Source organism: Motacilla alba, chromosome 18 (assembly GCF_015832195.1).
Source record: "Motacilla alba alba isolate MOTALB_02 chromosome 18, Motacilla_alba_V1.0_pri, whole genome shotgun sequence".
Classification (NCBI taxonomy): domain Eukaryota; kingdom Metazoa; phylum Chordata; class Aves; order Passeriformes; family Motacillidae; genus Motacilla; species Motacilla alba.
The window spans coordinates 3,076,520-3,100,441 of record NC_052033.1 but is presented as its reverse complement, the minus strand read 5'-3'; the positions used below and the strand labels follow the sequence as shown (position 1 = coordinate 3,100,441).

Here is a 23,922-nt window from a genome sequence, read left to right as displayed (position 1 = left end):
TGTCCCGGTGCCGCCGCTCCCGGCTCTGCGCTGGATCCTTCCACCCGCTCTCGGCAGCAGAGCGCGCTCCCCTGTCAGGCAGGCCGGCAGGGCCAGGGCGAGGCGCGCCGAGCGCATCGCTCGAGGCGGAGGAGGCGCGATGGCTCCGCAGCGGCGGGCGCTGCCCCGCGGCCCCGACAGCGCCGGGCCGGGGCCGGGCCGGGCCGCGGGGCCCGCCGGCACAGCAGGTACCAGCGCGGGGCCCTGGCCGCCACCTCCTGCCCGCTGTCCCGGGGTGGTGGCGCCCAGGCCCGGTGGCGCTGCGGCTCCCGTGGGGAGGCGGGCGGGCAGCGCCGGGCCCGGGAGCGGGAGGGAAGCGCTTGTAACGCGGGTGGTGTGCTCCGAACCGGGCATCCCGCGGGGTGCGGGCCCGGGAGGGATCCGTGTGTGTCTGTAACGCGGGGGTTCTGCTCCAAACCGGGCATCCCGCGGGGTGCGGGCCCGGGAGGGATCCGTGTGTGTCTGTAACGCGTGTGTTCCGCTCCGAACCGGGCATCCCGCGGGGTGCGGGCCCGGGAGGGATCCGTGTGTGTTTATAACGGGCGTGTTCCGCTCCGAACCGGGGTCCCGCGGCCCGGGGCTCCCCGGTATGGGCCAGGGCGGTCCCTGCCCGCTCACGGGGCCCGTTCTGTGCTCCCTCCGCAGCGCCAGGAAGGGCAGATTGCAGCAGGATCCCCGGGGAACGTGGCTGAAGGCAGCGATCCTCCTCCTCCTCTCCGCCGCGGCCGGCGGCGGCCTCGTGGTCTGGAGCCGCCTCCGCACCCAGGACGGGATCGCCGGCGATGGGATCCCCGCAGAGGGGGTCCCCGAGGGAGGAATCCCCGCAGATGGGGTCACCGAGGTGCTGGCACATAGCAGCGACAATCTGCAGGACAAGTTCATGGAGGTGCCCTGCTCGGAGGACTACGAGAGCCACAAGCGCTTTGCAGGTACCGGGGCAGGGCTGGCCGGAGCCGTGGCCGGGCTCTCTGGACCACAGAAAGCTGAACCAGATCATCTTTGGAGCTCCTTTCCCAGGCTCTTCTGTGATTCTGCAATTTTTAACTTTCTTCTGTGCTCGGAGGGCAGGAGCAGCTTGGCCGCTGCCTGGGCACCAAACCTGGGCTGTGAAACTCCCGTGTTTGCAGCCAACTCCTGGTCACTGTCTCTGGTCTAAAGCCCCGATCGTTCGTGCCCCTCGGGCCAGCCCAGAAGTTGATTCTGAGAGGTTTTTCCCTTCTGAAGATGCTTTGGAAGGGCTCTGTGAAATAAACCTTCTGCTAAGTCTGTTTCTGGTTTATTTCCATACTCTGTTGGTTCCTGGGTGAGTTTGCTGCTGCTCAGGACCAGACAGGGTGTGGAGTGACACTGATGCAGGACATTGTGCCACCAGCGTGTGGTGACTGCACAAGTGCCAGCTTTTGACACTTATTCTGTGATGTGTGTCTGCCAGTGGCTTTGGGGGGTGCCTGCAAAGCACTTTTCTGTCTTTGTGTCTTTCTTCTGAGCCTGTTTTCTGTCAAATTGGTATCTGTTCCCCCTGGCACTTATTTCTTTGAAGTGTTGAGGTTGGTTCTTCAAGAGACGTGGAAGATTTTAATCTTCTCTGACAAAGACCAGTGGGAGTCTGACTTGCAGCTTCCATGGATGAGCAGTGCTGATGTTCCCTTTCAGATTTGCAAAGTGTGTTGTGATGAACATTTTCTGTTGGTACAGCTGCCAGAGAGCAGCTCTGCTCTTGGTTTTTGTCTGGCTGTGTGTTGAATGATAAGCTGTTGAATCTCAGAAAAAAAAAACCCAAAATCATACAAAAACTTCTGAGTTAGTTTTTAGCCAAATTGGTGATTGTATCTGCTTCATGTTGTGGCTGAGAAAACCCTGACACAAAGCTGGAGGCTGGAAAAAAAACTGCTGTGAGCTGAGGAAGAACAAAGGTGATCAAAGGGCTGGAGAACCCATCCTTTAGGGAAAACCTCAGGGAGCTGGGTCTCCTTGCCCTGGAAAAGGCACGTTGCAGTATTCAGTGCTTTAAGGGAAGCTGCAGAGGACAGAAGCTCTGCCTTTGTAGAGCTGCACGGAGAGGACAAGGCACAGTGGGTGCAGGTTGCACTGGGCAAGGTTTCATCTTGATAGAAAAACAATTTGCAGAGGGAACACTCAGCCCCTGGAACAACCTGCCCAGGGGTGCTGTGCAGCCCCTCTGCCTGAGGGTTTCCAGGGTGTGGCTGACTGTGCTGGATAATCTTATCCAGGCTCTCTGCACCACAAAAAGCTGAACCAGATCATCTTTGGAGGTCCTTTCCCAGGCTCTTCTGTAATTCTGCAATTTTTAACTTTCTGCTGTGCCAGTTCTGATATAAAGTGTTTGACAAATTGCAGTCCCGTGTTCTTCAGGTGGCTGGTCCTGGTGCTGTTGGTTAAAAACACTTGTAGCATGAAAGAAAATTTTCTCTGGAGTCTGAGGTCACATAGTTTTTCCTCAGTGCTGCTACTGAGGCATCTTTTTTTTTTTTTGAGGATTCATCTCAAATGTTATTTAGGCCAAGAAAACTGATGTCAGGAAGCTACCAACAAAAAAACTGTCATGGTAAGGTAGTTTTTTTTTTTTGACATGAGAACACATGTTCTGTGTTAGCTTTTCATAGTTACTGTAAGGGGAAACTGCTGCTGGGTGAATTTCTGTAGTGCAAGGCCAGAGAAAACTGCAGCTGGTGATGTGGTTATAATTGACCTGGGGCTAAAAGTCTTTGGATTCTGCTACTGCAGTGTTTGCTTACCAAAATAAACCCCCAAAAACTAACACAACTTTACTTTTCCCTTCCCAGGTTTGCAAGAGCAAGTTTTTGAGCTTGTGGTCTGGGCCATCCCACCAGTTATGCTAGTCATTGTTTTTTTTTTTCCTATTCCTTCTTTTTTATCCTATTCTTTTCACTGTAAGGAAGGCAGGAACTTGAAGCACATCTCTCCAGGAGCAGGAATGAATGTATTCTTTATTTTTGGGGGTGTCTGGGGTGCAGCAGCAAGTGCTGGCTGCAGGGTGAGGTCTCACCTCTTGGCTTTGTATGGGGACAATTGACTCACCTTTCTAATTAGGTGTTTGCTTGGTGCTGCTGCTTAAAGTTCTGTGATTTATTTGGAGTTTATTTCTGGGGTTTTGGGGTTTTTGTAAAATTTTATTTTATCTATGTTGTGACCATGCTTTTGAGGATCCAGCTGTTAATTGGTTAATTAAAGCTGAGCTGTGACAGTTTTCCCACGAGAGGGTGGTGATGAGCTGTGGAGGAGTTTTGTGTGTCCAGGCAGAAAATGTGGATTATGGATCAGCTCAGCAGCTTTAGGCACTTGGAAATGGGTTTCTGTCACTCAATAGCTCTTCATTCCCAGTCTTTAGCCTGGTTTGGCACCCTCAGCTGTGGGCTCTGTGTCAGGAGGAGGCACATTCCTGTCACCACTCAGTGTCTGATGCTCAGCTGTGAAGTTTCCACAGCTAAAATGAGCTTTTTATTTATGCACCTGTCCCTGCTTCCAGCTGAACTCGGTGCAACTGAGCTTCCAGTTTGCTTCCAGTGATTTGGTGGCTGGTGTCAGAGCAGGATTTATTCCCTTAGCGCTGCCTGCCTGTAAATCCACTTCATACCAAATAAAATTTCCTATTTTTCACGGGCCAAGCACTTAACTTATTATATTTGCAGAAGGTAGGGTGTAATGTGAGCACAGTCTCACCTGCGTTCTAAACTCTGGGGGCAGATCTTGGCCATTTCTGCTCTCCTGAGACACAGCTCACTGCTTCAACCTACTGTGGCCACTGTGTGGGGTGAAATCTTTATTTCTGCTGTGTGTTGGCATTTTGTGTCAGTGCACAGAGCATCCCTGGGCAGTGCCCAGGAGGCAGAGTTAAGGGCAGTGCCCAGGAGACAGAATTAAGGTGTTGTTCCAGAGACAAGGCCAGGGGATGTGGAAAGGTCTAACACAGCCTGCTGTGGGGATGGCAGCTGTAAATCTCTGCCTTGGAGAGGGATTGTTCCCTGCCAGGGCAGGAGGAGTGAGAGCATCTCCAAAATCCCTTCCCACCAAACTGTTCTATCATCCTGAGCCTCAGGGGGGAAATCTTAGCAGAGCTTTTTTCCCCTGTGAGTCCTCTCTGGCTCAGCAGTGAGCGGTTCTTGGTTAAATACCACCAAGAAGGAGACACAGCTGCAGTTTGGGCACTTGGTCCCTTGTGTTACATTCTGCTTTTTGTGCTGAATGGGAGCAGGGGCCAGCTGGCAGTAGGTGTGTTTTACATGTTTTGGGATGTTCCTCCTTTACCTTGATTTACCTGATAGCCAGACCTGATGGTGCCTTATCAGATAAAGGACCAGATCAGATCAAGGTTTTCAAATCATAGCATTTTTTCTTCCCTTTTTTTTTACAAGTACAAAATTTTACTACATAGCACCCACTTTTTACAATCTCTCTGGACACCATAACAATATTTAAAAAACCAAGCAAGAGCAATTAATGTCTCAGCAAGCACAGACAATTCTGCTGCTACAGGCTGAGCTGGAAGCTCTCTTTTGCAAGAGGGGAATTGCAACCATTAATTCTTTCAGAATATAAACTTTAATGAAAATTAGGAGCAAAATGGTATACCAGGTTACCTTATGTCATACTTCTCAGAAAAAGCAACATTTTTTTTCTAGAGATATTCAATAAACCAAGCTCCTCTTGAGTTAGTGGTAGCTGGGGAAATATCACCACTCTGAAAATCACTTTGTTCTGAGTACCTTGAGAGGAGCTGAAATACAGGGTTATAACTGAGATAAAGGGATGGGTTTGTATCTGCTGGGCACAAATTTGTGGAAGCTATCAGGTACCTGCAGTGCTAATCTGAATTTCTCCTGAGATTCTCCAGGTAAGTCTTTGACTCTTCCTTGCTCGCGTGTGCCACGGTCTCTGAGACAGAGAGGACACTTTTCTTACTGCTGAAATCATTCTCAAACAGACTGTTCTGATTTTTCCTGAGCATTCACCCAGTGTTTGTGCTGTACTGACTTTATGCTGGACCACATTTTTCTGTTTGTTGGAGTTTTTTCCTCCATTTGGGAAAGCTTGTGCTGTTGCTTTCAGAGCACCTCCTGCTTCCAGCTCTCTGTCAGAGCCCCCAGACATGTAAAAATTGCCTGAGATAACCTTGTAGTTTTGCCAAGCCTGGATATTTGCAGCTGGAAAAGGAACAAATCTTGTCTGAAATCAGAAATCTTTGCAGAATGTTGTAGAAAGGAAGCTCTCAATAGTCAGGTTTGCTCTGGAGTATTGAATTTCTCCTTTGAGTTTACTCTACTTGAAAATCAGCTTTCCCTTGCAGCCCACCTGACATGTAGCTGGGGTATATCCAGTAATAGGAAATGGAAATTCCTGCAAAATTCCTGGCAAAACTCCTCCCACCTGCCTGGTCATTGTTGTGAGCTGCCTTTGATCAGAGCACAGTGATGCTTTTCTCCTCCGTGGGTGAATTGATGGATTTCTTTCCAGGAATTTTGTGTTCTGATGAATAAATAATTCTTGCACTGAGTGTGTTGGCAGTGTCAGAAGCCACACTCTGCCCATCTCTCCTGGGGCTTTACATCTCTAAATGGATCTTCCTCAGAAAAGTGCCAAAAGTCACATCCCAAGGTCTCTGGTGGCTCAGAACTGATTTAATTTCTTCTTCTTGCCTGAAGATTGTTGTCAACCAGACTTAAAAGAACTTTCATATATTCTTCACCTGGAACTCCTGCTGCTGACTTGTTATTCCCAGGAGCTTTTAAAATTTCATGTTAGATTTCTTAGCAGTGAGTTTTAGGGGACTTTTTAAATCTTCTATATCCAAGCTGCGTGCTTCGAGAGTGACTTCAGGAGAGACTTTTGTGCAAAGTCTCACTTCAAAACCTGCCCTCCAGGTGGCCGAAGTGGTTCCAATGGGTTCTTTTCCTCCTCTTTGTGTTGCAGGTTGCACTCCTAGGAAGTGTGGAAGAGGTGTGACAGATGCTGTAATCACCAGGGAAGAAGCTGAAAGAATTCGTAGGTAATTCTTTTAGCTCTTAACTTTTAAAAGCACTGCCTTCGATGACATTGTGCCAATCTGAGGGGTAGGATGGGTGAGCAGGATGGGTTAGACTGATTAAAACATGACATTTTTGTTACTAAAGCCATTTTCCATTTTTACTCTAGTGGGGGCAGTTCTTTCACACAGAATCTGCCTGGCTCTGAGGGGTGTGAGCACTTCACAGAAAGAAAGGAAAATGAATTAAATAAGTTTGAAAGGATTTTCATTTGGCCTTTAAAAGCAGAACAAAACAATGGAAGCCTTATTGCAGCTGTGTCTCTGGCTGGGTGATCAGCAGCAGCCCTCTGTGAAGGGACTGCTTTTAGGGTATTTTTGGGATTTGTGGAAGGGAGCTGCAAGCTCAGAAATGTTCTGCAACACAATTACTTCATTTTCATGACAGGCTGGAAGGTTCAGTTTCCAAAAAAAAAAAAATGGAGCTGCTGTTAACTCAATTGGGTTCTACTTGAAGCATCAAATCCCACTCTCTGGGGAGGTACATGTTGTAACTAAGGACATTAAAGGACAAATTAATCACACTCCAGTTCTCATCTGAGATTATTGTTTTGCCTGCAGAATAGCAGAGAGGGGACTGTCCTTGGGAGGATCTGATGGAGGGGTGAGCAGTGTCCTGTTATTTTCTACATTCTTTTACTGCCAAGGCAAGATTATAAATGCATTTTTTTGGGGGCTGAGGTGAGGAGATGGAGATTTTTTCCATCTGTTCAGACTTGGAAAATAATTGATTTGGAAAGTTATTTCTCATTATTACTTCTGCTAGCTCTTGATTTCTGCAATACAGAATACATTTCCTTGTATTTAATTATTTCTAGCACCTCTCTTGAACTGGTTTTGTCTTCATCTGGAAACAGTTGCTATAGCAGATATGCAAAAGTTTGTCTTCTGAAAGTAAATCACAGTGGTTCACAGCCTCAGGAAAAGATTGTTTTTGTGTAGTGACAAATAACAGGTAGCTGTTGAACAAAGAGCTCTGTGCTTGTGTGTAAGAAAGTCCCTGTCTTGTCATTCAGCTGTTTTCCCCTGTCTGAAACAACCCTGAAGAATATTCTTTCTTTTTCAGGTTCCCTCTTCATCCTTTATCTGGCTTTTCTAGCCTTTATGTCATAGCTATTTCCTTCTCAGCTGTGAATAACTGCAATTCTTAGGGGTTTGTCTTTTTTTTTTACATTAATTTCATTATTTTGGATCTTCCAAACTGTAATCATCTGGAGCTTGGGAAGTGAGAAGAAATGTGTAAGTTTGAAAAGCATGTGGAAAGAGTTAGAAAGGCAATTTGTTTTTAAATTTAATTAATCTTCTCAGCTGTGTTGTGCTACTTCTTACAATCTACTTTAATATGGTCACAAACATATCTTTGAAGCCACACAGGAGCAGTTTTACTTCTTTTAGCTGTGGTTTAGACTTTTGTACAGAACCAGAAACAAATAGATGAAAGTATTTTGCTTCTGAAGCTTGAGTAAAGTTTGATGCAAGAGCTGCTCTTGCCTGAGAGTGAGATTGCTTCCTTAACAGTGCTCTGAAGCTTCTGGAGAGCAGTGGGAAGGGCAGGTTGGAAAAGCTCATGCTGTGTCCACTCCAGTAACTTGTTACTTTATGTATTTTTCAAGAGGTAAATAAGGTTATTTGTGTAGGTTTGTTTAAAAAAAAAAGTTATTATCTCTTCTAATAAGGGTTAGTAGGGTTCCCCTGCACAGAGCAATTGAGGCTGCAGAGATTTTCTGTGATGAGTGTGTTCCCCTGTCACCAGTGTTATTACTGCTGGGGTTTTGGTAGAATGATGTGAATGGTCTGTGGTGCATCCAAACAATGGCAAATTCCAAGATGAGTGCCCAGATATTGTACCTCAGGGATGTCATTGCTTCAGTGCCAGTCAGGTTAATTAACTGCTGCTCTTTGATATTTCTGGTGTCAATAACAAGAAGACTTCTGTTAGACAGTTCTATTTTTAAAAACTTCACAACTGATGCAGAACAAACATGTGTTTTGTGGACAGCAAGGGACATACTAAAGTGTACTTTATTCAATTTAGAGAAACATTTTAGAATCCTCTCTTCTGGCAAATCTGTTATAAATAAGAAGCTTGACTAGGCCAATATTCAAGCAGCAATCAATTTATTAATTAATGTGGTAAAGTATGAGCAAAACAGCACTGGGTACAGGGGGGAAGTTTTCCCTCCAGCTGCACACCGATGGTTGGGGCGTGCAGATATTTATAGGGGTGCACATAAGCTTTTCTCAGCAGTTTCTATTCCCAATTTTTACGTCACAACTCTATACACTATTGTGAGTTAGTTTTTCTCAGGATGTACCCCAGAAAGGAGTATTCCCAGATGGTGGGGTCCGACTTCCCAAAGAAGAAAGAGGCCTCCCAGCTGGTGCAGTCCAGACTCCAGATGTGGGTCCACCTTTTAATTGCAAAGACTATAAATCCCATAACAGTGATGTCCAGCTTCCCTTGGTCGAAGCCATCAATCCTTGGGTTGATGTTCATCTTACTTTCTCAAGCTGCTTTTTACTGTTTTGCTAAGGTGTTGAGATAAGCATCTTTCCTTTACATATATTCTAAACTTATATTTTCAAAGCTCCTTACTACAAGAATATTCTAAAATTATACTTCCAAAGGTGATTATTGCAAAGCTGTTCAATGCTTAGCTACGTGCAGAAAGTTCCTGTCCAGCAGCAACATCCTTAAAGCTTTATTTCAGATGCTATAAAGGTTAATTGCAAACAAAGGATAAGTTCAAAGGCCTTCTTCCATGCTTTACTCCCTCAGTTATTTTTTAGAATTCGTCCTTTAATTGTCCCCTGATCAGTTTCCACACATATCACAGTCACAATTACACACGCTGCCTGTGTGTACCTGACACCGAACACAGCTTTGGATCTCACAAATCTGAATACTGATCTTTGCAGCTTGTTGGGAGCTCAGCAGAAGAGTTGGGCTTGAAGTGGATGAAGAAATGGATTGAGTTTTCCTTTGTGAAAAACCTTTTCTCTATGTGGTTTTCTTTTGTAGCAGCTTAGAGATTGAGGAAAAGAAAGTTTGGCCCTACTAAGCCTTAGAATTCTAAGTGTACTTTTAAACAGAGTTTTTAATGTCTGTATTAAATATGGGAAGTATACAGGATCTCGTGGTGAAGGAGAAGTTTTAATAACAAATGCAGGGCAAGATAAATATTAGTGCTGCTACTTGAGCAGACAAATACTGGAAAATGTATCTGGAAGGGAAATGTCTTCAAGAAGGGATCCTGGAGCAGAGTGACTTACCCTGAGCCCATGGGGGGAGACTGGCAATTCCCTGTCAGATCTGAATCTCAGAAACAGCAGTCCTGTGCTTTTTTTTTTTCATAATACCTAATAATCTCTGCAGGGATCTGAGGGAGGTTTCTAGTTGTAAAATAAATGTTGTATTGTGAACCCAAAGGCTGGAAGTTGCTTTTACCTTGGGAGGCTGTGGAAAGTGAGAGGCAACTTGGGACAGTGATTAAAGGTCATAGTTAAATAATGCTAAAACCTTTTCATGCTCATTTTTCCTTCTTTGTTTCCTTTTCCAGGCATCAATTTTGGACTTGCACTCTGGAGCTCTTTCCCTGGGGAAGCATTTTGTTAATCTGTACAGGTAAAATGAGCCTGTGGCTTCCTGCCTGCTGTCACTCCACCCCTTCCCTGCCCACTGCCTTCCCCAGTGTCTCCAGCCCCTGGGCTGGGATTAGTGATGAGAAATTATGGGACTTGGCTGCATCCACCACAGTTTCCATGACCAGTTAAAGAGCTTTCCTGGCATGAAAATGGATCTGTTATTGAACTGGGCACTTTGAAAGCTGCCATTATCTTTATTTTTATTTTCTTGCACCAGTTAATCATAGTATTTTTTCACAGTTATAGTTTAGTTTATTCAACAGTGGAAGAAATCAAATAGCCTGAACCCCTAAAAACATATGCTTATTTCATGATGTGGGAGGGGATTTTTTTAATACCTGAGGAATGCCATTACCAGTTGCAGCATTTCAATCCTTAAATCTTTTAACATTTGATCTTTTAGCATTGCTTTTGGACATCATGCTCAAAAGCATTTGTAAGATTTTTTTGGTGTTGTATTCTCACTTTTTGATAGTGGGTAAAGCATGGGTGGAGGGAAGGAGGTGTCTTGTTGTTGCTCAGTATGATTCAGCAGCTCCTCTTTCACATTGTTGTTTAATTTTTCAGGTACTTTGGGGACAAAATTAAAGACATCTTCACAGAAGAGGATTTTGCCTTATACAGGTAAAGATTCCCAATAACTGCTGAATGAGCCACAAACCAGAACTTTTTATGCTTTTGAGTTTTTTGTGGCTTGCAGGCTGGGAGGGGGTTGCCCTTTGCATTCATACACAGGATTTTGCAGCTGAAAATACCAATATCTGAGAACTGAATGACTCGAGGAAGAGAAGTAAAAGGATTTTTTTAGTGACTGATAAACATCAGCTGCTTGGAGCTGCATCAGCCACGTCAGGACAGTTTTATGGTGTGAATGTATTCAGGGTGATGGCAGCACCACACATTTCCCTCCCTCCCAGCAAGAAGAGCTGCTCCTCTGAGCTCTGTGGGGATTTGGGATGGAAAATCCTCATTACCTCCTCTTTCACACGTTATCCAAGGGGTTGTGTGAGATGACAAACACAATTCTGGGCTAGTATTACATCAGGAACTTGTGGTTTTTTGAGGCAGAGTGTAGCAAAACATTAAAAATGGTAAAGCAGGAAGTGGAAGGACTTGAGATGATTCATATTGTGGCTGGAGAAGCAGCCAGAGGATGAAATAACTCTAAAATGGAACAGCTCTGGCATCTGATGCTCCCAGCTTTCCTGCAGCCCTGCTCATGCACTTAACAAACACAACAAAGCTAACGAGTTCCATGTGGCTGGGAAGGTGTGTGGCCAGAGTTTAGGAACAAGCATTCTTTGTTGACTAGACACAATAATTCTTTGGTAATGCATTTCAGTTGGTTTCTCATAATTTAAAATGTCCCTGATTTGAATATTTGAACTCTTTTTTTTTTTTTTTTTTTTTTTGTCTTTTTTTTCTGCCTGTGTGAAGGAATCTGACCTCCCTCTAGTGGTGGAAGGAATGTTAAGTAGCCAAATGGATTTATTAGTTTTATTAAAATACTAATTAATTAATATAATCCTTAAATATTAATCACTTCAAGCTTACTTCTATTTAACAAATGTTTTTAGATGTCATTGTCTTTATAGATGAATGTCTTCAAAATGCTTTTACTTCTGATCCCAATATTGCAAAAATTAGATGATTCCTTGATTGTTATTGAATTTTGCATAAAGAAAATGTATAATTGCTGTTTTACATGAACAGAAGGATTCAATTTTTCAATAATTTTATAAATTGATGCTGTGAGATGAGACAGCTGCTAGGGAATGTCAGTATTCCCTTGGGGCTTCATGCCAGCATAGGGGATGTTTCAGTCTAATGGATATGAAGCTAATACAAAATATATTATCAAATGCTTCTGTTCCTATTAATGGCAGTGGTTTAGCATGGACTGTAGTACTTTATGGCCTTAATGAATGATTTTATGCTATTTTTGGGAGCATTTATCTTCATTACTTTCCCTTGCCTACCAAGGTCACTTTAAAAATACACTCTTGAGAGAAATTACTGAATGTAATTCATGTCTGAGTATTACTGATTGCAACAATAACGAATCTGAGAAGGCATCCTGAGCCAGGGGGCTCGTTTCTAAACTGTCTCTGTCAAAATTACATTGCTTCAGACTCAATTATGGTTTCTAGGCTGATGCTTTAACCACCATCTGCCAAGCACATTACAGCAATCCCTCTTGTTCCACATAACAAATGAAATGTTTGTTCAGAAGAGAGACCTTTAATCAGGGTGCTTGGTGGAAGGGGTGAGTTGAGCAAAAAGCAGCACAATCAAAGATTTATTCCCAAAACCTGCCAGGTTATGAAGGCAGAAGCAGGAGCAGGGGAGGAGCTGTGGGTTTGCTTTCTGTCTGTTGTGTGTGTGATTGCTGTTCAAGCTCTCTGGCTGCAGGAGCCCTTTGCTTTGGCAGCTCCCTGGACAGTGCTGACAAGTGGGATCATCAAGGAGTTGTGTGGATTGAGCTTTGAGTGTTCCTGTCACCATGGCTGAATCACCCTTTGCAGTGGCTCCTGACTGCATTTTTTGTGTTGGTCTGGCAGAGCCTGTGTCTCACAGAAACTTTCCAGTGGCACTTTCAGCTCTCTGTGCTGCTGCTGCTACATTAAGCTGGCAGCTTTGCAAGCTGGTGAACTTCCTTGCAAGTTGTGTGTTCCTTGAACTTCCAGCTACTTCACTGGCTTTTTTTTTTTTTATTTTCTTCCTCATCACCCTGTCACGATCCGTCCTTACGAACGGAGATCGTGATGGTTCGTTATCTGATCTCAGGGTAAAAACACCAACACGGCAAGGGGTTTGCAGTAACAATCAAAACCAGTGTACTTCATTGAATGATCACAGCAAAATGCCTTGGAGGGGATTGGGGAAAAGAGAGAGAGAAAGCCTATGGAGAGAAAAGGGTTGAGAGAAAGGGAGGTAATAGCTACCAACGTAGAGGTGATGAAGTTCTTCGAGGTGCAGTCAAGGTCCAGTCCAGGAGTCACTTTCACGCTGGGGAGATCTCGTTTAAGCTAGCTAACTTGGGGGTTTTTATTAGAATTTTCTGTTGAGAATTGTGAAGGAGGGGAGAGGGGTAACACAATAGTCATCTGGTCAGCTGTGGGCAAGAGCCATTGTCTTCTTGGTCCAGTGGTCACTGCCTGCAGGCAAACATCTCAGTTTGGTCAGCTGTTCTCCCCCACACACACTGCCCCCCTCCCAGGTTACAGGTTTCAGTCCTTGGGGAGAAAAGGAGTCTCTTCCATATAGGGGTTTCATGTCTCAGCCTTGGAGGGAGCCTTCTCCCATCTCAGTCCATCTGCCACAGTGGTTGTACAGTGGATGAAGGGTCTTCTGTGGAGACCACCAAAGGTCATTCCAGAAAATACTCCAGCCAGGTTAGGAGGTGGAGAAATCCCAGGGCCACTGTAGCAAAGCGATGCAGGCAAAGGAGGGCAAAGTGCCCCTTCTCCTTTCACTGGGTGCAGTGTTCCATGGGGTGGACAAACACACCTGTGAGCAAGAATTGAGTTCCAGTCCTGGGGCCCTGACAAGCCCCCACCAAACCAGGATGTCGAACAGGATGCCTGGTGGTCTAAAAATCATGAGGCAGATGAGAGTATCTGCAGACAGAGTATCACACACCCTAAAACCCATCACTCAAAACAGAACTTTTACAGAATCTGGTGCTCATGTGCTCCTTTCAGGGAGTTCTGGTCTGCCTTTTGGCATTTCCCAGTGACTCAGTGCAAAGGGACGAGGACTGCTGCTGACAGATGTGGGGGGAGCATTAATTTGGTGCTGATGCTGTTGAGTGGATGCTGTTCCTGGGCATTTCTTGCCCCTGCAGAGCTCTGTTATTGCATTTGCTCAGAGCCAGGGTGCACCTCAGCAGTCTGAACAGATAAGAGTTCCTGTGCTTATGAAAATAAATGCTTCTCCAGCATGAAGAAATATTTTCTTTGTAGCCACAGTCCACCAGAACTGTCCCAACAGTTGTGAGGAGCAATGAGGGGAGGGAGGCTCCTGCTGCTTCTGGTTCATCGAGGCTGAGGGAACAACGTGGCTCTCCCAGTTTTGGGCTCATTCATTCCTTTCTTCTGAGCTGAAATTTGGCTTCTCTTGTCAGTTGGTTTACACGTGAAGAACAATGCTTTTGTCCTTAAGTATTTTGCCAGTATTTTGTGTTTGAAACGCAGGGCAGGGAACGGAATGAAAACCTGCAGTCAGGATATTGATAAATGTTGAAATGGCCTGGCCAGCAGAAAACAGACTGTACAGATGAGTTTTTCTAGGCTAAAAAGTGACCTTATTTTACTTTTCAAAGCTGTATTTGGCGTATTGAGTAGGGCTTTGCATCCTGTTTGGTTTGTAAAATACACATTGTGCCCAAAGCCATTGCACATCAGTCTCCAAGAGGAAAGGAGCTTTAACAGAGCCTTATAAACACCAGACAGCAAACCTTAATAGAAAGCTTTTAAAAGTGAAAAATGAACCAGGCTGAAAGAAGAGGGAGGACTCCTTGCAGAGCAGGACAACTGGAGGAGGTTTAGTTATGTCAAGACTGTGGCCTGACTGCTTGGGAGGGGATTTATTCCTGGCTGGCACAGGGGCCAGGGAATCAGCTGCTCTGGGGTTTGTGGCTGTGAATTCTTCAGCTGGCTTGTTCAAAGCTCTCCATTCACAAAACGAATCATTGCAGTTAATGCTTTCTGAGAGCCTTTCCTGCATCCTGCTCCTTGGAAAAGGCAGACAGCAAGATCAGCCTCCCACAGCATGAGAGGAAGGAGCTGTAGGTTCTTTCCTTTTGCACACTCCACCACTATGTAGCTCTGAACTTGAAACCTCAGCTCTTGCAGCCATATAGATCCCTGAAAATCCCCCTGACTTCGTTTGATACTTTTTTATATTTCACATGTAAAATAGCTTGAATTGACCCCAAAAAATGCAAAGTGAGGTTAAAAAAATCAAATCTATGTGTGTTATTTCTATTTCTTGTGAGGGACTAGGTGTGAAGAGAATGAATATTTAGTATTTTTTAGTAATTGTGGATTTTAAGAGATGAATTTCACAGCCTGTAGACACACACCACAGGTCTTGTTTTAATTCTGCCACTTCTTTTTAGTCATTATTTAAGTTCCCTAGAGAAATGCGTGGGAAAAACTCTCTTGAAAGTTATGCTGAGGTTCAGTCCTGTCGAGTGGAGAAATGCAATGGAAGATACCAACCTACTAATGTAATGCCATGCCCAACTGCAGAAATGTGTTTTCTCACATTATCTTGTTTGTACACTGTAATTGTGTATTTGTGAAAGACATCTTTTAAAAGAGACATTCATTTAAAAAAATCTGATAATAATACCAATACATATGTTGACCAAGAACCCTGAATTTCATGGTGCCAGGGACTTCACCAGTTGATTTAAAAGTAATTAAAGGTTCTTCAGAGGCAACCCTTTCATGAAGGTACAACTTTGTTTTTTACCTGCTTTGGATTCAGAATATCTCTGTGAAAGACTTCAGTGTTCTCAGCAGTTAACAAACAGTGGGATAGGTGTGGAATTACTCAGGAAAACAGACAGAAATTTTCAAACCTAGGCCACAGGAGTCAAAATTTGTATTCCTTGATATTCTGATAATTAAAAAAAAAGAACCCAAAGCAACAAACCCTAACCAAAATCCCTGGGGGAGTCTCTTCTCTCTCTCTTTCTTTTCCCTCTCTTTTCCCTCTGTCCCCTCTCTCCTCTCCTCCCTTCTCAAGGCAAAATCAGATGTGGCTGTGTGTTCCCGTGTTTCTCAGCTGAGGAAGAAGCAGGGAGTGATGAAGAGCACAGCAGCAGCAGGAGGGAGGTGTCACTGACAGCCCTGTGTGTTCTTTGCAGGGATGTGAGGCAGAGGATTCAGCAGAGGATTGCTCAGGTGTTTGGTATCAGCTCTTCTGCCTTGTACCTGACCAAGCCAACCTTCTTCTCCAGGATGAACAGCACAGGAGCCAAGACAACACACGATGAGTACTGGCACCCACACGTGGACAAGGTGAGGAGGGGGCTGGCATGGGCTGCAAACATCTATTATTATTATTAAATCACCTCGAAATCATTTTGCATTTAAACAACCCATCAAACAGGTTTGAAAGCTTGTGCTTCAGGGGATGAACCTAATGGGAGGTGAGTTTTAGAAACACAGGCCATTACATCCCATTCGTTTTTATTTTCTCTCGTTTAGTTTTGTTAGAATTAGTAAACTGTGAGAATGACTACACAGGAATCTCTTTTGTCAGATACATTGATTAAAATGACCTGAATTGCTCTTTCAGCCAGATCTGGAGGAGCTGTTTCACAGTGGTCAGTTGGTCTCTGTTGTTATTGATCTAAGGCTCTTCAAAAAGGCTTAATATTTGTATTTCAGCTGTATGTGAATTGAAGCTTCTTGTGTTTCAGTGGCCATGTGGGACCTGGTACCCTCTTTCAATAACTTGCTGTTTTGATCCTTTTAACTGCACAGTCTTATTTCTAGGCTTATAACTTAATGCTGGGCATTTCTCAATGGACTTAAATGATTTGGTATTGAGTTTATTGCTGAGTTTCACTGAGTTCAAGCATTCTGTGCAGAACAGCAGAATACCAAAGAAAAAAAGCCCCACAACACAAAAACTAACCCAAAAAAGCACCTGCACAATACCCACGTTTCATGCCTTCAGGATTTATAAAAGTTACTCTGGAGTCAGGGATTACCCAAAATGGAACTAAATAAAATAATCCCAGTAAAATCCAAGTTATTCCTTAGGGCTCAAGTCTGTAAGTGGGCTGTGTACCTTGAAGTCTATGACCTGAGACATGAAAAAATCAAACAGAAATATTCCTTGCCTGAAAATATTTCCTGGAAAAAGCCGGTCTGAGGGAAGTGTCTTTTGTTTGTCACAACATTGCTGTGAGTTCCTGTGTCCTTGTTCATGTGAGCAGGAGCAGCTTAAATTTAGGAAATGTGGTGGTAGTGATGACACAGCTTATGTTTGGAAGCAGAAAGTCCTGCAGGGTGGAATCTGCCAGGTTTTGGGTGCCTCTGGTTTGAAAAGCTGTGATGTAACCAGTGAATAGGAATGGCTCTGGACCAGAGGTGTAGGGGTGGTTTTGAAGTCCAGACTGTTTTGATTTGTGTTGGTGGGAAATGGCTGTAGGGAGCAAATTGTGCTGGTGGGGCTCACAGAAATTCCATCAAGTTATGCTCAGTTCCTGTGGGTTCTTTGTTTCCCTTTTCTTCCTTCCTTTCTTCCAGCCTCTCTTGGGGTTGGGATTGAAGGCAGTTGAGAAGATAGTTCACATTCAGACCCAGGTTTTTATTGTTTCTTATCAGTGTTACAGTCCCACAGCAATGAGTTCTGCAGTCCTTCATTAGCATGGCACAAAATGGCTAAATGTTCTTGTTACAAGGTCTTTTAAGGCTAAACTATCCAATTAAGAAATGACACCTGGATTATTTTCCCTTTTAACCCAATAACTGATCCCTTGAAGCCTGCAATGAGAGGACTTTTCTGTCCAATTAAAAAACATCACCCAAACCCATGAAGAAGAAGGAAGAATGTAAAGAAGAACAACCTGTCTCTGCCCTAAAACCTCCATCTTGCTTTATATTTATTTCTATAGTCTAAAATCCCAAACTCTAAGTCTTCCACCCTATGATATTACACACTTCTAACCAACTCCACACCTGTAATCCCAGTGCTGTCAATCAATTTTGGAAGCCTTCTCCACAGCCTCAGGTCAAATTCAGTGCTCTCTTGGGGGTCTGTGCCTTTCAGCACAGAAAGTTTAAAATTCTCAGCATCCAGGATTCCAGCAAATTCCAAGAGACCCTTGGGAAGAAGGAAACTGGTGATTCTGCTTGTGTGAAGTGCAGTGAATTCATTGGTTCCTTACAGTTTTTCCACAATTTCAGAGAATCAGATTTGACTGCCACAAGGGTGGGAAAACAGTATATTTCAACAGCTCGTGCCTATTTGCTCCACTCTTTTATTTCAGCCCCAAAAAAGCCTATTTTAGAATTCCAGACTCTGATTTATTACTATAATGAGATTTGTGTCTGCCCAAGCCCTGCTTGCCAGTATTCTCTTTATTCTTCTCTGCACGTGTTTTGCATTGGGAAATGAATAAGGTGGTTGGATAACCTCTCAGTTAAGTGTTCCCACCTAATATCCCCTATAATGTCCAAGTCATTTTTGTCATTTACATGCAAATAAGTTTACATGAAGAGAATTTGTGGAAGCTGCTTTTCTGTCCTGTCATCCTGAGAATGCCTGAACGTGATGGACAGCAGGCTGAATGTTTTCCTGTTTTTATCCTTCTCTTTTGTCCATGTTTTATTTATCTTGCAGGCTGCCTGTTCAGGGAGCAGATACATCAGTTGATTTGCCTTGGCTTTTTCTAACCCATCTCTAGCTTCAAAAAAAAACCCAAAACAAGCAGGAAAAGTGCTCTCTTAGACTTGGAATGCATAACCTAGACCTTAGTGGTGTTTTATATGAATAATGGGGTTGTGTGATTTCTGACAGGGGTTGGAGTCAGTGATCTTGGAGATCTTTTACACAACCTAAATAATTCAGAGTCTGTGAAGAGAATTATCCCAGTTGGGGCAGTTTCCAAACACCTTGTTCATAATCATAAATAGTCTGAGAGAGACTAATTAGGATGAAGTTGTGCAGCTTCCCAGGTTGCCTCCAGTGCAGTCAGCCTGGCTTGTATTCCACTTCCTCCAGCAAACTTCTCCACTTCCAGACTGCAGTTGAAAGCAAGGAAAAAAAAATACATTTCTCTTGATCTGATACAAGTTCTTCTCAGAAAAGAGCAGTAGAGTTCCTATGTGATGCTGGGAAGTTGAAAAAAGATCAATAAAACTTGCTAGTTTGCTGGATGCTTTTGTCTTGGATCATTATTTATGCTTTCCCCTTGGAGCAGAACAAGTCACTTTAGGTATTTCTGCATGCTTTAACAGTGAAGGTTATTCCTAGAAGACATCACAATTTTTTCCTTGCCTCCTTCCAGAAGAAAGGCAAAATGGAGCCTTAGCAAAACAGTTCATTATATTTTCTGTTTCAGAGTGACATTGTTGTTAAAAAGATGTGGCTTCTTGGAACGTATGAAAACCCCTCTTGCCTTTTTCCTGATGTTGCTGAGTCCACTGCAATTAGATTTCTCAACCTGAATCTCCCTGAAGACTTCTAACAGCATAATGGAGTAGTACAGATTTATTGTGTTTATCTGAGGCTTTGTTTTTTTTCCCCTCCTAAAATTTCCTTGGTTTGTAGTTACATAGGAATGGAAACCCTGAAATCACCCAAATGACTCATTTAATCTTGTTGGATTTATAAGCCTCTCAGTCAAATGAAGAGAGTGTTGTTTTAAGATGTGGAGTTTCATCTTGGATGGAATTTGTTTGGAGCTCAGGCTTCCAAATGTCAAATACCTGATTTATAATGGAGTTGCACACTTCACACTGTCAGCACTGCAGTCTTACAGCATTCTCTGGTGGAAGCAGTGTGGGACTTGGAGATCTGTGCAGTCCCCTGCCTGGGCACAGATCCTCTCATCCTTCACAGAACTGTCAGGCTCTGCCATAAGATGGTTTTGGGTTTGTTTTCCTTGAATTTCTTCTATCAGAGCTAGTCCAGCACTTCAGTGCACATTTCCCAAAATTGATTCTGGTTTTTTTAGCCTAAACATGTCCATGATCAGTTTATAGCTATTTTTGTTCCTCCTCCCAGTTCTAAATCCTCCCACCCCCATATATTTATAGGTAGGAATCTTATCCCTTTCCAGCCTTTATTTCTCTGAGCTGAACAAGCCAAACCTTTAATTCTCCTCACCTGCAATGTGCTCTCCATGTCCCCAGCCCTCCCCTGTCCCTGCAGCCCTCTCTGCCTGCTCAGTCTGTCACTGAGAGCAGCTGCAGTCTCTTCTAGCAGACTTTCCACTCTTCTTTTCTTCCCCTACATTTAATAAAACACATCAAAAGATCCAATTTCTGCCCCAGGATGGCATCATCTCTGAAAATGGAGGAGGTTGATTCTCATTTCTGCTCAAAGCCATCACCTCAGCTCACCTACAGCCCCTTGCAATTCAGAGGTGTGCTCTTTGCTCTTGCATTGTCTGCTAATAGACACTGCCAAGAAACAGCACTCTGGAAGTGCTGGCAAGGCTATTCTGGTGCTTATCTACCCAGAATTAGGTGAAAGCTTACAGGAAAAGAGAAGTTTTGACTCTTTTTCTGCATGCTAGACCAATGCTGATTGCAAAGTGAATTTTCTTCTGCACTGGAAAGCAGAGGATGCTGTCCTAAATATCCTCAGTAAGTGCAGACCTCTTGCATGGTCCTACAACTGTTTAGTTGCTGAGAAATGTGTCCCTCAAAAAAAACCACTGCAACTAATTCTGGCAATTAGTTCTATTTATAATAATAGTCTTTAAATAAGGCAATTATTTCTTTATTATTTATTTATTTAAAGATGCTCATTATGAGCATCTACCATTAAATATTATCTGTGTTTGACTCTTTGGATAAGGAGTGTTCAAAAAGAGCACACTAACCATATGACATAGCAGGCTGAATGGAAATAGCTGCATTTTTTTCTCTTGAGTTGTTTACAAGGAGCTGTAGAAATTTGATTTGCTGCTGTGTGGCTTTTAATGACAGCTTCTCTCACATAGTTTGATCTTTTGGTTCAATTATTAATCTGTCTGGTACTGGAAATCATTGCCAGGGTAACAAATGTATTTGATATACATGGAGGGACTTCTAGCATTATAAAGAACTGAGTTTAATTTAGTGCCTGCTTTCCATAGTGTTGCATTTCTCAGGCCTGGTTGCTTTCTGAGAGTGAGTAATGAATAAGGACAGGAAGAGAAAAGGCATTTTCCCTTGCAGACTTCATTCCCCACATTAGTCATCTCTAGCAATCAGGTGTGTTTGGTTGGGCTAAAATGGTTGGTGTTCAGTTTTAAGAAGTTTAGAATTGGTAAAACCACCTTGGAGAGGAGGGAGAGTGCACTGGGGGAGCAAAGATTTGCTGCTCCTCTGAAGAGTTGATAAAAACAGTTCTTAATGATTAAACTTGCAAGTATGAGTTGAATGAACTTCTGCACTGGCTGGAGCCTTCCTTAAATCGACTGGAAGTTTTTATCACCAAGTCAGTGAAGTGGAAAATGGCTTTGCAAAGCTGATTTGCATGAGAAGGGCTCTCGAGTGGCTGGTTTGAGGTGCTGCACTAGCACTTGCTCATTAATTCTCATTTATTGCCTTGTATTGCTACCAGGGTTTGGGAAAATATGGGGAGAAGGGGATCACTGTAATATTTCTCTCATTTTTGTGGTTTGGCTTGTTTCCTCTGAGCCCTTATGGTCAAAATAATAACATGAGCATGAATGGAAATGTCTTCCCATTCCATCTGCTGTTATGTTCTCTCTGGTCCTGCCCTTACAGAAAAATGTGTACAACTGCTCCTGAGCCAAAATTTAACTGGCACTAATGAATATAACTTGAAACATGACTGAAAATATTTAGAAAACTTCTAAGTTTGGAAGTAGCACCTACCTCTAACAGTCAGCAGGTCAGTCAAAACACTCTGCAAATTCTGTGTATTTATGCAGTACTACTGTGCTGCACATTTCACTGCTTGACAGTGCCATGCTGAACTTCTGAGTTGAGATACACAAAGAAATTGGAGAACACAGCCCTTGATTTCAAGTATTTTTTTAATTGCTGGTAACATGTAGATATGAAAGGAAATATTTCCAGAATCAGCTAAACACAATGTAAATATTTAGATAGCTTCACTCTCAGTGTTAGTATGTAGTATTTATTTTCTCCAACTTCAGCAGACGTATCAACCAAAAATAATGTTTTAAAAGGAAGGAAAAAAAATCACCTTGCTGTACTTAAAAGTGGCATGTTTGGTCTGTAGGCTGAGAAGAAGCAGAGACTTCCAAAGCTCAGTTTGAAGGGTTTTAAACAAAACCTGTATGGAAAAGAGTAGAAGCTCCCCCAGCAAATGTGTATTTATTTGGGAGTTCTGATTTATTGTTACCATGAATCTCCTGTGTGGTAGCTGGTGAAAGAATAGCAGTGAGGTATCCAGAAACCTTATACCCAAGATTAGATCATGGATGGAAATCATTAGTCAAGGGCTGTTCTTCTGCTTATTAACCTCCTGGTGAAATTTTATCTTGGAATAGTAGAAATCCTGTCTTTTTGATACAAGGCACTTCTGACACTATGATTGATTTCTGTCATTCAAGAGCAAAAAACAACAATCACTTCTCTAATGATGGAAACTATAACAATAGAAATAATAAACATGACATGCCAGTCTTGTAGTGTGTGTAAACACGAGAGAATAGGCTAATAAACACAGATAATTCCTAGAAAAAGGTGTTCTTGGTTTTCAAAGACCCCTTTATTAAATACATGAAAAAGCTGAAAATCAGAAAAACCCACCAGATCCATCTGCTCAGTTAGCTGTGTTCTGCAGAGATAAGAACAAGAATTTGGTAAATTTTGGTAATTTTGGCTCTCCCCACAGGTGACTTATGGCTCTTTTGACTACACTTCTCTGCTCTATCTCTCTGACTACTCCAAAGACTTCGGGGGTGGACGCTTCGTGTTCATGGATGCAGATTCCAACAGGACAGTGGAGCCCCGAGCAGGTATGAGCCAGGCTGGCTGCAGCTTCTGCCATTTATTGACTTTTCTGGGCTGCCAGGTGGTGTGGGACTGGGTTTAGTGTCAGCAGGAATAACGTGGGGTAGCGTAGCATGATTGATGGCATCAGAAGTAAAGATTGGAGCAGGTTAAAATACAGCCACAGTTTGTAATGTGTGGTGTTAAGCCACAAGAAGTGACTTCTTGGAAAGCTGTAGGGTTTAGAAAAGGTGACCAGTTCTGACAGCTTAGCAGGTCACCGTGTGTGGGAAATGGTAATAATAGTCATAATTTTAGATGGTTAGCTTCAAAACATTTACAACATAGTGTAGCTAAAGCTGATAGGCCAAGAAACACTTATAGTGTATTTTAATTAGGAAATAATTAGCTTCTGATTGTGATAGCATGAATTATAACATCTGTATTATCTCACCTTTGTCATGAGACTGAAAATAGAATAACAGTTTTTAAAACCTCTCAGTTGCCCCATCTCTGAGTCAAAAAAGAGCTTAGTCTAACAACTGTGCAGCAAGGGCTGAGCTAACTGTCACTGCAGCAAATCCAAATTAGAGCAATTTATTTCACACTGGCCTGAAATTCCTTTGCTGCTCAAGGTGGAGCTTAATGCCCTGTAATGGCCGAGGGTGGGTGTGAAGGTGATGGATTGCCACAGCTCTGCTGACCTGTGGAGCAGGATGAGCCATGATTACTTGGGTATAAATCCATCCCTGCTTCCAGGAGGTCTGACAGGGATGAGCCTTCTGATGGCTGTCAGTTATAAATAAATAAAAAACCTTTAAGCCTGGTTTGAGATTTTTTTAATATGTGGATAATTTGAAACTAGAATTACTCTGGGGCTGCCTAGAGAGGAGCTCAGCCTCAGCTCATCTGTCTGGCAGGTGAGTGCTGAGCTTCCAGCAGTGTTACCATTCATAATGCAAGATCAGCCACGCTGCTGCAGGGAAAAAGAAAAAATGGACAACTTTATATTCCTGCTGTGTTCTTTTTTTTCCAAGACAGAAAAGATGGAAATTTACTCATTTAAAGAGCCTCAGTAATTGTCTCCTGACAGTTGCTGCCCCAAGCAGAACTGACTTCAGACTATTGCTGCCTGCAAATTGGGATGGGTGTTCTTTGAATTCTGGATCACAGTGATCCACTCAGCTGCAGTGATGCTGGTTTAGATTAACTCTGAGATGACCTGGCTTTGCTACCAAGAACTGTATGTTTGATTATTTTGTCTTTTATGATTGGAAGTAAATCCTAAACTGAAAGCTTCATCTTTTGCAAAATGCTACTGGCAGTATTTTGAAAGAGAGCACATTAAACTATTTTTCAGATGCAATTCTAAGATTGCCAGATCTTTGTTGCTGTAGAAATCACAACTGAGTTCTAGGTATGTGAGGAGAGCTGTCTCACTCAGCCTGGCTGCTGTGTGCAACATACCCCTGCCTTAATTTCCAAAAGTCTCTAACTGTGAAATTGCTTCCA

General features: G+C 43.3%; 1 protein-coding gene across 1 annotated transcript in view; it reads left to right on the top strand.

Annotated features, from left to right (window-relative positions):
- Positions 1-124: 124 nt before the first annotated feature.
- OGFOD3 (2-oxoglutarate and iron dependent oxygenase domain containing 3) overlaps positions 125-23,922 on the top strand; it is a 35,351-nt gene continuing 11,553 nt past the window's right edge. The window contains 9 exon segments of the mRNA XM_038156771.1: positions 125-193; positions 196-227; positions 685-968; positions 5,989-6,064; positions 6,662-6,704; positions 9,661-9,725; positions 10,313-10,369; positions 15,624-15,777; positions 22,313-22,436. Of these exon segments, the coding sequence (XP_038012699.1) occupies positions 140-193; positions 196-227; positions 685-968; positions 5,989-6,064; positions 6,662-6,704; positions 9,661-9,725; positions 10,313-10,369; positions 15,624-15,777; positions 22,313-22,436 (889 nt within the window). The 5' untranslated portion in view covers positions 125-139.